The sequence below is a fragment of the Daucus carota genome, chromosome 2, assembly GCF_001625215.2.
Source record: "Daucus carota subsp. sativus chromosome 2, DH1 v3.0, whole genome shotgun sequence".
Taxonomy (NCBI): Eukaryota; Viridiplantae; Streptophyta; class Magnoliopsida; order Apiales; family Apiaceae; genus Daucus; species Daucus carota.
In genome coordinates, this window is record NC_030382.2 from 14474747 (window position 1) to 14491647 (window position 16901).

Consider the following 16901-nt stretch of genomic DNA (forward strand, 5'->3'; position numbering starts at 1 on the left):
AAACAGGAACGTAGAGAGACAAAGACTAGCTGTGACGATATTTCACAAAGCCGAAACTCACTCAGTCACGGATGAAATAAGAACAGCTTTGAACAAACATATAGGTTCAAACAGAACATACGGGAAAAATTGGAAAACTCTTCGGGTAAATCTATATTTAAAGCTGTAAATAAATAACTGTCATTTCATATGCAGTAAAAAGTTTATTCCTCTATTTAGGCTATAGATATTGTCTAAACAAAAGGATACACATCTGAAGATATTCTTTACATGTCTTGATAATATAATATAAGAACATGCTTGGTGCTTTGGCTTCAAAGGCTTCTCTATAAAACCTTAGCAAGTGTCTTCAACTCCTATATATATTGTAATAACAAATCAAAAGATTACAAAAATGAGAATTTTCAACTCCTCATTCTACATTGCAAAACTTTAATAAAACAAAAGCTTACTCCCTAACGACACTCCTCTTAAATCGAGCATTCAAAAATATTGGCAGTTGGACACCACCATACAAAAAATAATGATCATATATTATTGAACGTTACATTTATTTTTGTTGGCAATATACGAGGAGTGTGTTTGTATTAATCAAGATGGTAAAGCTTTAGTAAATTTTCACCTCTTCTCGCCCTTCTTTCTTCCCTTAAGATGGTAAAGATTCAGTAAATTTTCACCTCTTCTTGCCCTTCTTTCTTCCCTTGACTTGATTTTCTAAACTTCTGATTCTCTGACTGAGGATGGACGATGTAGAAGTTTTGGTTATATTTGTATTTGTTGGCTTTTCTGTTTCTGTAGGCAGGGAAGTAGCATTTGATGGATTTGCAGGTGGTAGAGATCGCCGCTGTTGTGCTTGCACATACTTTTTAAGTGCTTCTGTAAATGAGAAGGCAGGTTGTTGCGCAGTTGTAGCTCGTGCCACCGGTATAATAGGGACACCCAGGAACTTTTTAACCTTCGGTGCTCTTATTACTGGAGAAAATGAGGCAAACAAGTCAAAAGTGGAGCATAATCTTAATGGCAAACATGATCTTAACTTTATAAAAATTGAAAGATTGCTAAAGTAAAATTATTGGTCCTGAATATAATAAATAAGATCCGAAGGAATGGTTGCTGATGAATGTGTTGGCTTTTGTTTAACTTGTTTGTGATTTCAAATTTCAAAATTAGCCTCTGGGCTTCTGTTTATAGCTGATCGTTTCTCTTTCCACTAGCACAATTACAGTCTTTGTGTGCTGTGTATATAACTTGAGGTTCCTTGACACTGTAATGACAGACGCATTAAGCATTTTCCAATAAGTAAGAAACTGAAGGACTTACCTAGTCCATAAAAAAGTGAAAACAGGTTGGACGTGATCCAATAACAAAATATAGCCTGCACAAAAACTTTATTCATATTAGATTACAGGAACCTCAACAATAACCTTCGATAAATCAATATTTTCACTCCGTCACAAGATAATAGAGGTAGTGTATTTTTAACCTCAAATAACGTATAGTTACGACAAATTAATAAAATTCTCCAGTCCCGAGGCTATTCATTATTAGAGGTTTAACTTTACTATGATTGACACTTAAATACATGTTGCTCACAGGCATCAACACGGTTTATGAAAATTTTATCACGAACATCACAGAAAGATATGGGAAAAAATGGCATGTTGGAGCCCATGTCCACCACCATAGATCTTTCTTTTAAGAAACTTATAGTATATACTGTATACCACATAGATTGATGTATATTAAAACAAAGCATTTCAATTATTATGAGATTTTATAGCTGTGGACATTCTCATATATATATAAAAACAAAACCGTAAGACCGAATATTTAACACAAAATGTATGAGCATATAGCTACTTTCGCGCATGCAAGACAATGACCTACTACATTTATCATTTAAATCAACTACACTGTTGTTTTGTATATTATGTTGGTTAAATTTATAGTATATGTGACTTGAGTTCTTACACCAAAGGTTTCCATTATTTCAGCCTGATTTCTCCATTTATTATTATATACTTATATATAATAAGCGTAAGGGAGATAATTTGGTCGCATGGTTCCATAGTCCAAAAGCTTATCATCTGTTGGATCGTATATTGAACAAATAAGCACCGTTAGATTAAAACAAAATTAACTTTTGTTCTATAAGGCAACTGATAGCTATTTGCATCTTTATGATTTCTGTTCTGAATTCAAAACAAATTCTGTCTTTCATGTGTTTATGATTTTTTTAAATGTAAAATAAATATTTCCTACCAGTTTTTTTTGTAGAATCATATAAATCGCACCATATGTTTCAATATATATATATATATATATATATATATATATATATATATAAATCGCACCGTCACAATTTTTATATAATACATTTTAAAATTAATAAGCCGGATTTATGTGAGGAACGAATACAAAAACTTTTTCGTAAACCCAAAACAGTTCTACCTTCTTACTGCATATTTATGATTCTTTTTCTTGATTCAAAACAAATTATGTTTATCAATTTTAATCTAGAACCATAATTTAGAAAAATATTTAAATCACATTATAATAATTTTAATATAAAATACATTTATAAATATATTCTAATAGAAGTTGGCCTCACATATTCAACTCAAAATTTTATTAAAATTTGATAGAAATAATTTAACACTTTGGCATGATACATACGAGAAAAGGAATGGCTTGATTACAATAGTTTATTTGAAGCCATTAACAGTTGTGATGGTGTATTTACAACAGTTCTAACTTACAAACAAATCATAATTTCGAATTTTATTTTATTGAAAATTTTGATTTATTATTTATAAATTTAATTTTTTCGAACCATTTAAAATATATTTAAAAATTTTATAAATAATTAAAAAGCTCCCGTGCCTTGCACGGGCTATAAGCTAGTATTAATAAAAGCAAATATACCCTCCTTTGAGTGCTTTATCGATGCTCTGTGCTTCTTTACATGCATGCTGTATATGCTACATATCAGTATGCACACTCTTATTTCTATAAAATTCAATCACTCATGTACCTGTGGGAAAGACATGGTAAGAGGAACTGTGACAAGGGCAAAAACCCTCATGACCTTTTTCATTGTTCCACCAGCAGGATTGCCTTCCAAACCTTCTTGCATATTGCACTGCAAAAAGACAAGTATTGCAACAGCGACAAAATTAGGATGCAACATCGAACATATAAAAAAGAGGGATGTAAAGCAACAAGACATCTAAGAAGATAAGATAAAGTCATGGAATTACCAAACCAAACAGGAGAGAGAAAAAAAGAAGAAGCGCAATTAGAGGATATATTAGACATTCCGACAAAAGTTACTACAGACGAGAAAATTTAACAAATATGACAACACTTGAATTCACAATGATAATTTGGGTATAGAAAATATTAAAGAACATATATGAGAAGTTTTATAAATCACAAATCACTACCGAATTATTATATTATGCAAAACAGAATGTAAAGGGTTGCATAAAAGAAAGTCAAGTGGAAGAACAAAAAGGCGCCGATACTAATGCAGGATATACAGTCTAGTCAGTTTGGTTTGGCTTATGATTTATGCTAATTTCAATTATTTCCACAAATATCTAAATATTGGAATAGCGACAAGTGGTTGATGATTCCCTCATCATTCCCCCTCTCTTTCTGATTTTCATCCAAAATAACAAAATCGAACTTTTGAAAGTTGTTTATAGTTCAGAGAAGCAACAATATGTAAGATACTTATAAAAGTGTGTATAAAGTATTACCTCCACTGTTATCCAGAACGTTAGTGCAGTCAGAATGGGAAAGATGTAGAAACTATCAGGAATTGTCAGATCGACGAACCAAAATGCTCCACCCTCTTTAAAAGACGGTACCTTTTCTACCATGTTTTGAATCTACAAATTAACATAGTGAGCAGAGATTAAAAAAAACGGAAGAGAAACAAGTATCTGTAAAAATTACATGTTTATATGTATCATTGAAAAGTTTAATATCATACTCCGAGGAAAAAACTGACAAAAACAGGACCCTGTATCAGGAGTCCTTTCAGAGGAGTCCACGGTGTTACACCATACCTGCATCAAAACCATCCAGGCAAAGGACATAAAAGTTTGTATCAAGTTTCTTTAAAAGTTTATAGCAATAGTACTAACATATGCGTAGAAGTGTAAAAAAATAAATCAATTATTCCAAGTCGATCCCCATCCAAAGTTTGTGAGGATAACTTTTACAGGTCGAACAATTCAAATTAAGTTCTATAAAGTAGTGTTATAGAAGGAATCTATTTTATCTTAATTTGTGATCACTAGTTTCTGCATTTGTCTCAGTCTCCTGTTTCATATCACCATTGTAAAATATTCTTCTCATCGTATAGTTTTACTACCTTCTGATGGCATATCTACCAAGGCATGCACATTGTTAGTGTTTTGTTAGTTTTTTATTAAGAGAAAAGAAGAAGATGTTATACCACGAAAAATGAATATTCTGATCTCACATATATTCTGAAGACATTAACTTGCATTTTATAGGCCAGCACCTAAGGATAAACATCCCTAAAAGTTTGGATTTCAATATACTTATCATTACTAACTTATTCAACACTAATCTTCTAAGCTAACTAAAATTATCCTAACAATTTCAAATAATTTTAAAACAATTCAAATAAATTTAAATTATTATCAACACACATCATTCATCTTATTATTCAGGCTTATAAAAACTTATAATTATATTGGTGATTCATAATCACTCCCCAAATTGACATAAATAACTACAATTACTACACCATGGAACTAGAATGGTTATTACTGAAAATGGAGTCAGGTGGCTAAATCCATCAGTATTGTTTGGTATTCCAGTGTTTTTACTATCTAGCTATATATTTATTGTATAATTCGTCATATCTATTAAATATATAAGCCATCTATAGAACTTAAATTCTGAAACTCAAAACCATGTCTTCCATAGTACCTACTATGTACTCATACTTGCTGACAAAGTGACATATTCAATCACGTATGTTCCTGAAATTGCAGTTTTATCAACACTATAAAATCTGCATGTCAAACGTCAAGGAAAAGATAACAGGGTATTTTTTTTCCACAGTTCGCACCAGCTAATTAAGAAGCAACATAATTTTTTAGTCAACAAGAAGCAAATTTCATGTAGCCCTACTAGATGAATAGGCGCGAGTAAATGCAGAAGGAAACTGAAGGTAAAAGGATGGGATTCTTAAGAAAATGTTGATTCGACTATGAAGCAGGGATGCGGCACCAGGCGCCGCAGTCTGCACTGCGCACCAGTGCGGCACCCAGGTGCGGTGCTGGTGCGGCGGTGCAGGGCAGCAGCACATGGGTGCGGTGAAGGTGCGCTTGGGTACGCACCGGATGCAACACCTGGCGTATCCCAGCGTATAGGGTCGGATATTCACGAGGGTGTGGGAAGGGCTATTTATTTAATTTTGCAGTCAACAGAAAAGCATATCTTCCGCTCATCTTTTTCGATTATGTATGTGCATGTGTATACTGTGTGTATATATATATATATAGACACACACACTATATATGTGTATGTGTATGTATATACAAGCTGCAGATATATTGATCAGCTGTTGCTTTGGTTTGATCTTGTTTTGCAAGTTGCCAGTACATAAGTAAATTAATATATGTAATATCTGTATGTTTTTGTGTGTTGGTAAAATTGATATCTAATATTTAATTTGAATGCTACTCCTTTGTTTTTTGATTAATTTTATATATGTTATATATAAATTTATTTTCTTTAACTGCCGTATCTCTCGCACCTGAATCCCCCATTTTTTTTTGCCAAATTTCCTTATCCCCGCATCACGTAACCACGCACCAGCACTCGTGGTTCATAGCGGTTAGATAATTTTTTCTCTTTATGCACCCTTTGTTGTAACATTAAAACGTGATAATATAGCTAAGTACAAAAGAGTCGAACCTTGAAGATAGTAAATATAGGGATAGTTTTGGAAGACTACACACAAATTTGTTTTGGAAAAAGAGGACATGTATAAAGGAACAAAGTTATTTTAAAAAGTAAAAGGAGACGGAGGGAGTACTACAAAGATATAAACTGTAATATTAAACTTCGTCCACAAGCACAGCTACAAAAGAAAGAAAGCTAATAGGTAACAGGTCCATTACCGGTTTTTCTCAGGAATAAATATAATTATGTAAAATGGGTGCGGAGAACATGAAAAAATTGCATACTCTTTAAACACCTCTCCCATTCGTTGTTGACCTTCTGTTACTGCCGTAGGACTCATACCCTGCACAGAATAACAAGAAGCAAGACAGAAGTCATTTGGGATTTGGGAATAAAGAAAGAAACGACGGATCAGCATACTGCTCAAATATGATTGATTCTGATATTGAAAAGCATCTGTTAACAGGTAACAACCATATAACAGTTATATGTATCAGTTTAAGTTACATATACATTGCTTGTGCAGAGAAATCCTCATTTGTATATGTGGGAGTTGAATATGGAACTATAAATTTCAGAAAGTGGCACTTGGGAAAACATTAGGTAGAAGGTTCCATGCTTCTACTAGTTGAATAGTAAGTAGCATTTTCATGTATGATACAAATGATAATTAGGATGTCCTTCCACGTTTCTGCTAGTTGAATAGTAAGTAGTATCTTCATTTATGATACAAATGATATTTAGGATGTCCATACCCTGTCTTGCATCTCTTGCTTAATTTCCTCCAATTTTGGCCTCATAAGCTGCAAAACATTAAAAAAAATATTAACTAAATAACTGCTAGTGTTACCAATGAGAAAATAATCGAAAATTTAAAAACAAAATCTATAAAACATCAAGCGAAATGTGAAGATAAACCCTAAGAAACGACCAAGAAAAGTGTCATAATTAACTAAGCATATGCCAAATTAAGTAAAGGTTTTGGCAAAGTGACTACAGTGGATTTAGTGCCCAAATAGAGACCAACAAAAGTGTATTTAATTATCAGAAACGATATATAGTATCAGCACCTAGACTACTTAATGAAATTTTCTTCAATATAAACATGAAGTTCAAGATTTCCAAATGAAAACTCTCTAAGATATAATTTGTTTAGTGGGTGTTTTGCAGCAAGGAAGCTGTGACTTCTCTACATTAGAATTTAGAAGTAGTACTGAGCTTTTGTCTTGTGTTTGGATAAAGAAGTCAGAAGCGCTATTTCTAACTGATGAGCTCAAAAACTAAAAGCTAGCAAGCCTAATTTTTTTTCTGATCCGGTTTCTTTCTGTTATGCTAAGGTTAGCAGCAATCTTATAAGAACAGTCAAAATTCTTTATAATTAATATATTTTACTTCCTTTTTCAGCAAACAGTAAAAGCAATTTCATAGATAAGATGTTATCAAATACAACTTCAAATATACCAAATACCTCATTAACTAATTAACTTATGATATATATTGTCCAAACACACGTTAGCCAAATACTTTAGTGACGTATAAGTCCTAACTTAACTATCACTTATTTAATCTACTTCTCTACTTTAAACAATTAGTAACTTCTTTTAACCTTAGCCAAACAGCCACTTAGTTGAAGCTTATCTATAGCTTTGAGTATAGTTATACCGGCATAAAAGGAAAAGACTATGTTATCTGTCAAGGAGGCAAACATCTTGGTATGACACTAAGACTGCAATCATGTACTATAAATAGAATACAAAGCTATGTAAATATTAATCTGTTTCAGGGGAAACCTAAACCCATATTCCCAATCCATTACTTATCACTTTATAACTGGTATCTTATGACAAGAAGAGGAGAAGTTGTTTAACCTAAATGAATCGAGGATGAAACCTAACTGAATCAAGGAAACCAATAAATTTATGTTGGATGCAGTGTAGTCTAAAGCCGAGAGTAACATATAATTTGAGTAACTATCAATGGATAATCACCAGAGTATATATGAATCCTAAACTTAGTAATATTTACTGATGCTAAATCAGATTTCACAGCATATTGAGCACCCAATTGGGACACAGACATGTCTACGGAGGTCACAGCAATCAAAAATACTGAGCAACAATCTAATTTCTTTACTACATACTTTTCTCAATCGGTAATTTTAGCTTCAGAAATTGCCATACTGGTGTCAGTACCATTATGGCATTGCTAAAAGTATAAACTAATTACGTATATTTATATGGATTGATGGAATGTAATACTGTTTTGTGCCTAACTACAGTTTTGTTCTGTTCTTGATGGGTTTTCTTTTCCTTTCTACATAGTATCAAGATTCTGGAGGCAGAGTGCCGATTCTGCACATAGTTACTTTTTCTCTTTTGGATGAATAGGTCTGTTTAGTTTTACTCCTATTGAGAAAAGGGGGGCAGGGTTTCTTTGGAAAATCATATGATGGCCAGGACTTGCACTTTGCAAAGAAATGCGAAATCATGCTGCAAGCAACATGATCACACTTATTACTCAAAAAACGTTTTCTTAAGGATGAATTAATTTTATTATTTAATTTTGTACGTAATGTTGACTATCAAGTTGCTGGTACAAACTACAGAAGTCAGTTAACAATATGACCATGAAAAGCGATAAAAACAACAGAGGTTACCGTTAGCTTTGACGTAGCTTTGAGCTGATTAATCATTAATGGAACTGCTAACCCTCGAATCAGAAAAGTTGTTGCCACTATGCTTCCCCACCTGATTTTCAATCCATAGTTACAATAATGTACAACTAAAACAGTTTGATAACATGTTTTCCCAGGTTATAAAATTTGCAAGGAGTTAAAATAAGAGGTTAAGCACTTTAAAGCTCAAACTAACAGTACAGAAAACCTACTGGGATATGAATCAACTATATATTGCTTCATACAATGGGCATTTATAATTGTGACAGTAAAATTGAAATAGTGACAAAGTTTTATCCTTTTCAACCTTCCATTTCCTTAGCACAATTCCGGAAAAAAAAATATACAGAACAAGTACACCAATATACCATAAGTTCAAAATACTATTAGCTTTCACATTCATATCAACTCAAATACCCAACTCACCAATACCTATGCCTCCAATAACAAAAGCAACATTTTTAGGTACATTAGCTTTTACAATTGCTACTACATCCCACAGACAAGCACATAAGAAATGGTCATAATTCAACCTTAGTCTTACACTTATCTAAAACTAAAGTTCACTCTAGAAATAACATGCACTTGCAGTTTATAGACAAAACTACTTAAAAATATGTCAAGGTTCATACTTTTACATCAAATATAAATTAAAATTGAATCTTTCTGCCCAAAAGTAATAGAGATCCCCAAAAGTCTAACAAATGCTTACCACGGCAATCCAGTATAACTATGAATCCCATCAATCACATACTGCAAAGCAGCCACCGGAAAATACGAATCAGCAGCTGCCACCGCAACTTCACTCAAAACCGGAGCTTGTTGGGTCACTACTTGTTGAGTCATTACTTCCACACTCCCATCACTCAAAACACCAGCAACATCAGTCATATACTCCATCTTCCCCGTGCCATCCCCAATCGCTGACGACATATTCCTCGCCAAAAACGACCCATTCAACATCGAATTCTCCAATCTCGAAACCCCGGGATCACGAAAAACTGGACTAAACCCTCCACTGCTCGAAAAGTTCCGATTTTGCAGAAACCCATGTAGCGGTTTCACTTCCTGATTTAGGGGGTTATTTGATTCTTCAGAATCATTGCGGTGATGCATATACGAAAGTGGAGGTGTGTAACGGTTCTGATTGAACAGTCTAACGCGCATGCTCAGACTGCGTCTGAAAGCCATCTGATCTGGCTTCTGATAAATTTAACAATATCACAAGTTAATAATCAACTAACGTGTCTGTAAAGTTCACAAATTCAAACATAAAACTTTCCCTAATGAAAAGCATCCGTGTATTATATTTCGATACAATTCAACTACGAGCTCGCGTAACAAAGATAACAGTTGCCAGTAAAAGAATAGATATAGAAGTTGAAGATGAAATAGAGGTTGCTTACAGAGTTGCAGCCGTCGGGAGAGAAAGAGAAGAAGCTTGAGTTGAAGTGGACTCACCCTAACTCGGACTGACTCAGCTCACTACTCAAATTTAAAACCGTGAATTAATTGATAAACATGGTGTGTAAAAGCCCAAGAGGCCCAAAACTTCAGCACTCTCCTTGGCATACCATCTCGGGGTTAACGGGCATATTCATTACGAAAGTCGTTAACAACTTGCAAGTAGGTAACGCCGGGCCTGAGGGTGTGCGGGGTGTTCACGGAACAGGCCCTCAAATGTTGGGGCCCATTTTGTTATGTAGGTGTGTGTATATATATATATATAGAGAGGGTGCTACTCCACTACAAACTAAATTAATCTAAAAACTACAAACCAGGCCCAGTCCAACAACCTAGCCCAGTCCACCACAAACTACAGCCCAAAACTAAACCCCAATATAAATATAACGATACAATATAACAATTAATAAACATATACATACAACATATACATACGTTAGAGTTACAGGACACATTTCCTCTATACTGTTCATCTTCACAAACGTACAATCACTGAATATTGCCCTATCTCCACCCAACCCCAACTCAACCTTCCTTCAATCGTTGTCATGATTTTCGATTACCACCATTAACTCTGAGATATAATTCCCAGATTCAGCCACCAATCACTATATCATATTGTAGACATCACTAATATATGCCGCAAAAATCACCAATTTATACGACGTTAATCACTAAAACCTATCAATATATCATTGTATATATCATTAATATTACAAGCTACCATACCTATGCTACCAGAATCTTATCGCTTCAGTCTTTGCCACCACCATCATAACACTACAACATTATCACCATCTCAATCACCGTCACGGCATCTCATTTATACTGATTATCACAATATATATGTCATATGCAAATCTCGAGGCAGAGCTCCGGCAAATCGAACGGCTAAACTAGCCGTTATCCTGACAATCATGACTTTTCCATTCAGTAGTTAAGAGTTTGTGGTTTTGAGATTTTGGAGAAAGAAAATGAGAAGAAGCAGCGGGAGAAAATAAGAAGGGTGGGGTTGGGGCGGCGGTAGGTGGCAGCGAGGTGGAGGTGGTGATGGTTTTAGCGGCATGGGTGGGTTGTGGTGGTCACAGTGTCAGGATGGCTAGTTGCAAGGGGTGGGTGGCTGGTAACGTGGGTGACTGATTGCAGTGAGGGGTTGAGTTTGTTTAGTGATTATATTCAAATAATTAGTGATCGTTTTTAGTTTTTAGGCTAAGCATGATTTGTATTTGATCAACTCCCTATATATATATATAGGGTCATGCTCAAATGAGAACTACTCTTACTGTGAGATATGAGATCTAATCTCAGCCCCACATTTTATACATTATATCAATCTCTCACCCCCATTACTTTTTAATATTTATATATTTTATCATCATCTCTATTCTAATTTCAACACCTGCCACCTCCAAGCTCCATCGACCACAATTTCCGGCCACCATCACCTCCGGCGACCATTGGAAAATCACTGCAGGCAAACATAAAATCACCACTGTTAAACCGAAAATCACCACCGTAAAACTAAAAATCACCACTGGAAAACTAATAATCAGTGTCGAAAAACGAAAATCACCACATCACCACCATCTACAGACCACCACCACCATCTATAGACCCTCAAAATCTAAAAAATCACCAACTACAAAGAAAAATCAACACCAGAAAAGAAAAATCACCACCGTAAAAATAAAAATCACCACATCATTTACGATCATGACTTTCCCACCCACCGAAAAATCACTGCAATTAACCAATACCACCACCGCCACAATGATACTACCACCAAACCACCACCAACACCATCTCCATCTCCAGATCTGTCGTTGACGATAATACGGTCGATTCAATTGAAGAGTTTTAAAATCGGAGGTGAAGAAATGGAGGAATAAGGACGGGGCTGTTGAGGAGAGGCAACAACCACATTCTCGTCGGCCGAAAAATAACAGGCGACTATAACCGCGCGTGAGTCGAGGAAGCCAGCAGCAGCGTTTCCGGCAAAAGGACGACGCCGCGGGGGAGGGAGGGGGAGGGAGGGAGAGGGAGAGAGAGAGAGAGAGACCGTCGGTGGAAGGTCGGGGATGGAGGCTGGGTCGAAGAAAGTTACAGATGTGTTGTGCTCGCGAAGGAGTGGAAGATGATGGCGCCGAGCCGTGGATATGTGGGGAAAGTGGCTGATGGGTGGGTAGGTGGAAGAGATGAAAAAAAAGAAATGGGACAGGTAAATGGAAACACAGGAGATTATGGAGAAATAAGAGGCTTAGATTATAAGTTTTATATAAAATGGAGGGCTGAGATTAGATCTCATATCTCACATTATTTGGGGTTCTCATTTGAGCACCACCCTATATATATATATATATATATATATATATATATATATATATATATATATATATATATATATATATATAGTCAAAAATGAAAAAATAGCAAAAAAAGTAAATTTTATTTTTATGATTAAAAAATTATAAATGAAAAATACTATACAGTATTTCAATAATTTTTAAATGTTATCTTGAATAAGTTATATAAATTCTAAAAAATACTAATATCATAATCATGTTAATAGAATTAAATACTTGCATTGAAAATTAATTGCATTGAAAATTGTCACAATTACTCTGCTGTTAAGATAAAATTCTAATTTAACTGCTAACTTCAATGACTTCATTAAAGTTAATTAATTTAACTAATTATACTCTCTTTTTTTCTTTATTGATGACCATATACAGTATTATATCATTAAAATAAGAGTTAATTGTAAGTTGCACCCCTTTGGTTTGGGCTTATAGCACATTGCATCTAATACTTTACGATAATACACTTCGCATCCCCATGGTTTCAGCCGCGCTACACTTATCACCCTCTCCGTCAACTGCTGCTGTTAACGTTAACTTTTGCAGGGGTATAATTGTCCAAGGGTATTGCAACGGCTATTTATCAGTTTTATCCTATATATGAGGCCTGTATGTATCTTTTTCAGTGTAGTAAACAGCAGATGCTCTTCTATCTTCTTCCTCTTCACCTCCATTTCATTAACACAGCTTGAAACAATGGCAGAGAAATGTTTATGCGGGAACGTTGTGATCCAACAAACATCGTGGACTCAAACAAATCCGGGGAGGCGTTTTGCGGCATGTGTTGATCGAAGGTGCAACAAGTTGTCCCGATGGTTGGAGGAACCTGTTTGCAGTAGAGCTCAAGTTATCATCCCAGGTCTACTTCGAAGAATTAACAAGCTTGAAGAAGAGAAGATGGAGTTGGAAGCAAAACTGACCAAAAATGTTGTGATTATACAGATTCTTGAATTCATCTTCATGCTTGCCTATAATACTCTCTTTTGCTTTCCTCATTGCTCTGTAGGCCATTGAATAGGACACATGGCATTTTAAGTCATTGATGACTTGTTGATGAAAGGACTCCAGCTTCCCGGTAGGGTTCATCCTGATTTGGTCATCATATTCATTAGCAATCCACATGGAGTTCACTTGTTTTTGCTCCCAAACAGGGGTACATGTGTGCCTTTTGTAGATTGTTTTTACTTGAATATTTGATGACCTCTGCTGTTTGATTCCATAGCACTTCCATTTGCATCCAGGAGCACAAACCCACTTAATTTTGTCTGAAAGATTCTTCTTGAGTCTGACTGGCCTTTGATGCAAAATAGCATGTTTTCTGACTGCAGCCCTGAAAGCATGCCCACTGCTAAACAGCATCCCCATCTCAAACTGGGGATCATCCATATCAACCAACTCAGAAAACTCCTTATATTTAGCCTCCTCCTCATCACATGAGGAAATTGCCATTCTCTCATCCTCACTGTCAAACATCCCCTCTGAGCTGTCACCATCTCCTTCATATTCAGAATCTTTCTCATCCACTTCCTCCTCAGTAGCCTCATCCAATTCCTCATTTTCCTCAGCCTCAACTTCCTCCACATTCTCACCTTCTCTTTTCTCAGCCTCCACATTTTCACCTTCTTCTATTTTCTCAGCCTCCACATCACCACCTTCTCTTTTGTCAGCCTCCTTTCCATCCACTCCCTCATTCATAGCATTTTCACCCTCCATTTTCTCATCGACTTTTCCATCCACTTCCTCAGTAGGCTCACCATTCCTAGCATTTTCCTGAATATCCACAGGATCTTCCTCTATAACCACAGATGTATCTGGTGTATTCTTAAACAAACCCTGTCAAACATGAACATGATAAGCAGTTAAAACAGTTGATAAGCAGTTTTTTCACATGATAAGCAGTTAAAAAATAAAAGTCAGTTAAAACAGTTGATAAGCAGTTAAAACAGTTGATAAGCAGTTGACAGGGTTATAAAATGCTTACTCTTAACATTGAATACCTCCCCTTCTTTCTTGTTCTGTATGGAGGATTAGGTGGGGGTATTCTTCTTTTTCTTTTTTTGCCAACTGGAGGTGCTTCACTTTCAGTGGAGTCCAAATTTGAGGTGTCCAAATTTGAGGTGTCAGCAATGAAGGAATTTGGCTCATCTGCATCCTTCTTCTCACAAGCACCATCTGCATCCTTAGGTTCAGATTTTTCAACCTCCTCCCTCATTTCACCAACCCTTCTCTCTCTCTCATCAAGTTCAAATTGAGTAAAAGAGAAGTCTTGAAACTCTTGGAAGCTTAGATTTGTAACAGTGACATACAATGTGCATATATGAGAATAAGAAACTAACATTGCATCAAAATGTTCGACATCACCATCTGTTTCAAGCAACATCACATTTGTATTATGGAGTCTGGTCTGAGGCAAGTGATACCAAATCGAATAAAACCCCTTCTCCAGTCCTAACTCTTGCATTATTTCATCCAACACAACTTGTTCTTCCCTAGGAATGTAGTCAACATAGGTATACTTTCCACCATTATATGTTTCAAAGCTTTCATCAAAATCACCTCCATAATGTATCTTTAAACTATAGAATCGAGGACCCACTACAGTATAAAGCAATACAAAAAAGGAATAAAATAAATTAGGGACCACTGCCATTAATATAATACCAATTACAGAACCCTAATGTTAGGTCCAATCAGACGTAGAAGGGGGGGGGGGGTTGAATACGTCGTACCAATTTCTTCAATTTAATTTAATTGCGGATAATCTTGTTTCAGTCCATGTTAAATCAATCGTAAATAAATAACTCCAGCAAGTCGGGGAATATTCTTATATTAGAAATAATCCTCGGGTGCTACAAATTCCAACACAAGTGTCGGCTGCAGAGACTACAATCACTCTATTACAAGATAAATATGATCTTCTAATTTAACTCTCGAGAATGTGTATAGTGTGTGCACTTACAAAGTGTGTAGTTGTTTTCAAATGAAAACACAAAGCTCTATTTATAGGCTTTCCAACAACTAACCATGGTTAACGAGTTCGTCCTGGACGACTTGAGTTCGTCCTGGACGGATTCGATTCATAAAAATAAATCTAACTCAGAATATATTAGGGGTGGCGCAACTTACATATACATATATGTATATATATATATAAACCAAAGTTGCGCCTCGGATACATTCCATCTTCACAGAAGTCAAACTTTGCGCCACTTCAGTCAACAGTTGCGCCATACAAGGAGGGAAGAGTGTGCATCCTTACTTAGCCACAAAACGGAGTGGATGTCAAGCGCAAGTTTTGACTAAGTCAAACCTTGCGCTTTGACACAGTCAAAACTTGCGCCCCTTTAAGAGATGTACCCCTGTATGACTTAGAAAGATTTAAGCACAGGAAAGTTGCGCTTTGACTTTCCTAGTCAATAGTTGCGCTTTCAGAGGGATGTTGTATGTACAGCATATACTTAGAAAAATCTAAGTACTGGAAGATTATTGAGGCGCAAACTTTGACTTTAGTCAAAGTTTGCGCTTCAACAAATGTTGGCGCCTCCCTGTAGTGTACTTAGACTAGTTCTTGACTTCCAAACATGCATCACTTTATATATAAATATATATATATAATTAATTGTGTTTAATTAATTACTTGAATTATTTATATTTAAGTAATTCACAATTAATATATATATATATATATTCATATGTAAATCAATAATAAGTTCCTTGGCCATATTCTGGAGCAGCTCGATTGACTTGATCAATTAATTCGTTGATCGAATCCACTGAATACTTTCGTACGTCCTGACGTCCTATGCACTGGTCTGGTTCACGAACGACTCGAACTGAAATGATTCTATGAATCCTTTGCTTGATAATATACTTGATCAGTCATTCCGGGTTAGGTGTTGCTTCGATAAATTTGATTATAAATAATCAAATGAAATATACTGGAATCTTCTGGTCTTTGATAGTTGATCTTCAGGCAATCTTGATAGCAGAAACATTTTGAACTTTATTCTTCACTGAGGCTTGAACATGTGAATGAACTTCTTCCAGTGGACGGATGCTCGTCTCAGATATCTTGATTGTCTTTGTCTGTTCGTATCGAATCTCCAACCTGTAGATTCCTGTATTATACTTACGTATTGTTTCCTGTCTTTTGTTGTGTTGAGTTATCGTAATTACATTTACGTTACATTATGCTTTACAATCTCCCCCTATTTGATTGTTAGAGTTCGACAAGCAAATCCTTTAAGAGGATAACTCAACTGACACAATGAAAAAGCATACTATTTTAAACAGGAAATAATACTAAGTACAGTCTGGATTATATCTTACATTTTCCAGAAATCAAAAGTAAATACAAGTAGCCATTTGTTCCTCTAGCCTGAACTAATCTGTCCTTGGTTTCTTGGCTCTTGCATTAAGCAGCTTTTGCTCAGCTTTCCTCTTTGCAGCTTCCT

General features: G+C 35.4%; 1 protein-coding gene across 4 annotated transcripts; it reads right to left on the reverse strand.

Annotated features, from left to right (window-relative positions):
* Window positions 1-170: 170 nt before the first annotated feature.
* On the reverse strand, window positions 171-10173 carry LOC108209676 (mitochondrial inner membrane protein OXA1). 4 transcript variants are annotated; one of them, XR_010288606.1, is made up of 11 exons: window positions 10033-10173; window positions 9339-9829; window positions 8609-8699; window positions 6708-6755; window positions 6237-6295; window positions 4001-4076; window positions 3765-3896; window positions 3035-3142; window positions 1321-1375; window positions 623-972; window positions 171-356 (listed from the first exon to the last, which is right to left on the reverse strand). XR_010288606.1 is itself a non-coding variant. In XM_064086511.1 (11 exons), exons 2-11 carry the CDS (start codon window positions 9815-9817, stop codon window positions 350-352), a joined length of 1350 nt encoding a protein of 449 aa, XP_063942581.1. In that variant the 5' UTR covers window positions 9818-9829; window positions 10033-10173; the 3' UTR covers window positions 171-349. The 4 variants fall into 4 exon arrangements, 3 of the variants coding, with proteins under 3 accessions (XP_063942581.1, XP_063942582.1, XP_017236206.1); XM_064086511.1 differs by having other exon boundaries at window positions 678-972; XM_064086512.1 differs by lacking the exon at window positions 171-356 and adding an exon at window positions 449-622 and having other exon boundaries at window positions 678-972.
* Window positions 10174-16901: the final 6728 nt, after the last annotated feature.

Excerpts from the sequence above, each read along its gene's own strand:
- LOC108209676 (XM_064086511.1), bottom strand. The coding sequence starts at position 9,817 with ATGGCTTTCAGACGCAGTCTGAGCATGCGCGTTAGACTGTTCAATCAG. Across the intron at positions 6,296-6,707 it reads AGCAAGAGATGCAAGACAGG|GGTATGAGTCCTACGGCAGT; the intron begins GTATGGACATCC and ends TATTCTGTGCAG. Across the intron at positions 973-1,320 it reads TTCACTTTTTTATGGACTAG|TAATAAGAGCACCGAAGGTT; the intron begins GTAAGTCCTTCA and ends CATTTTCTCCAG.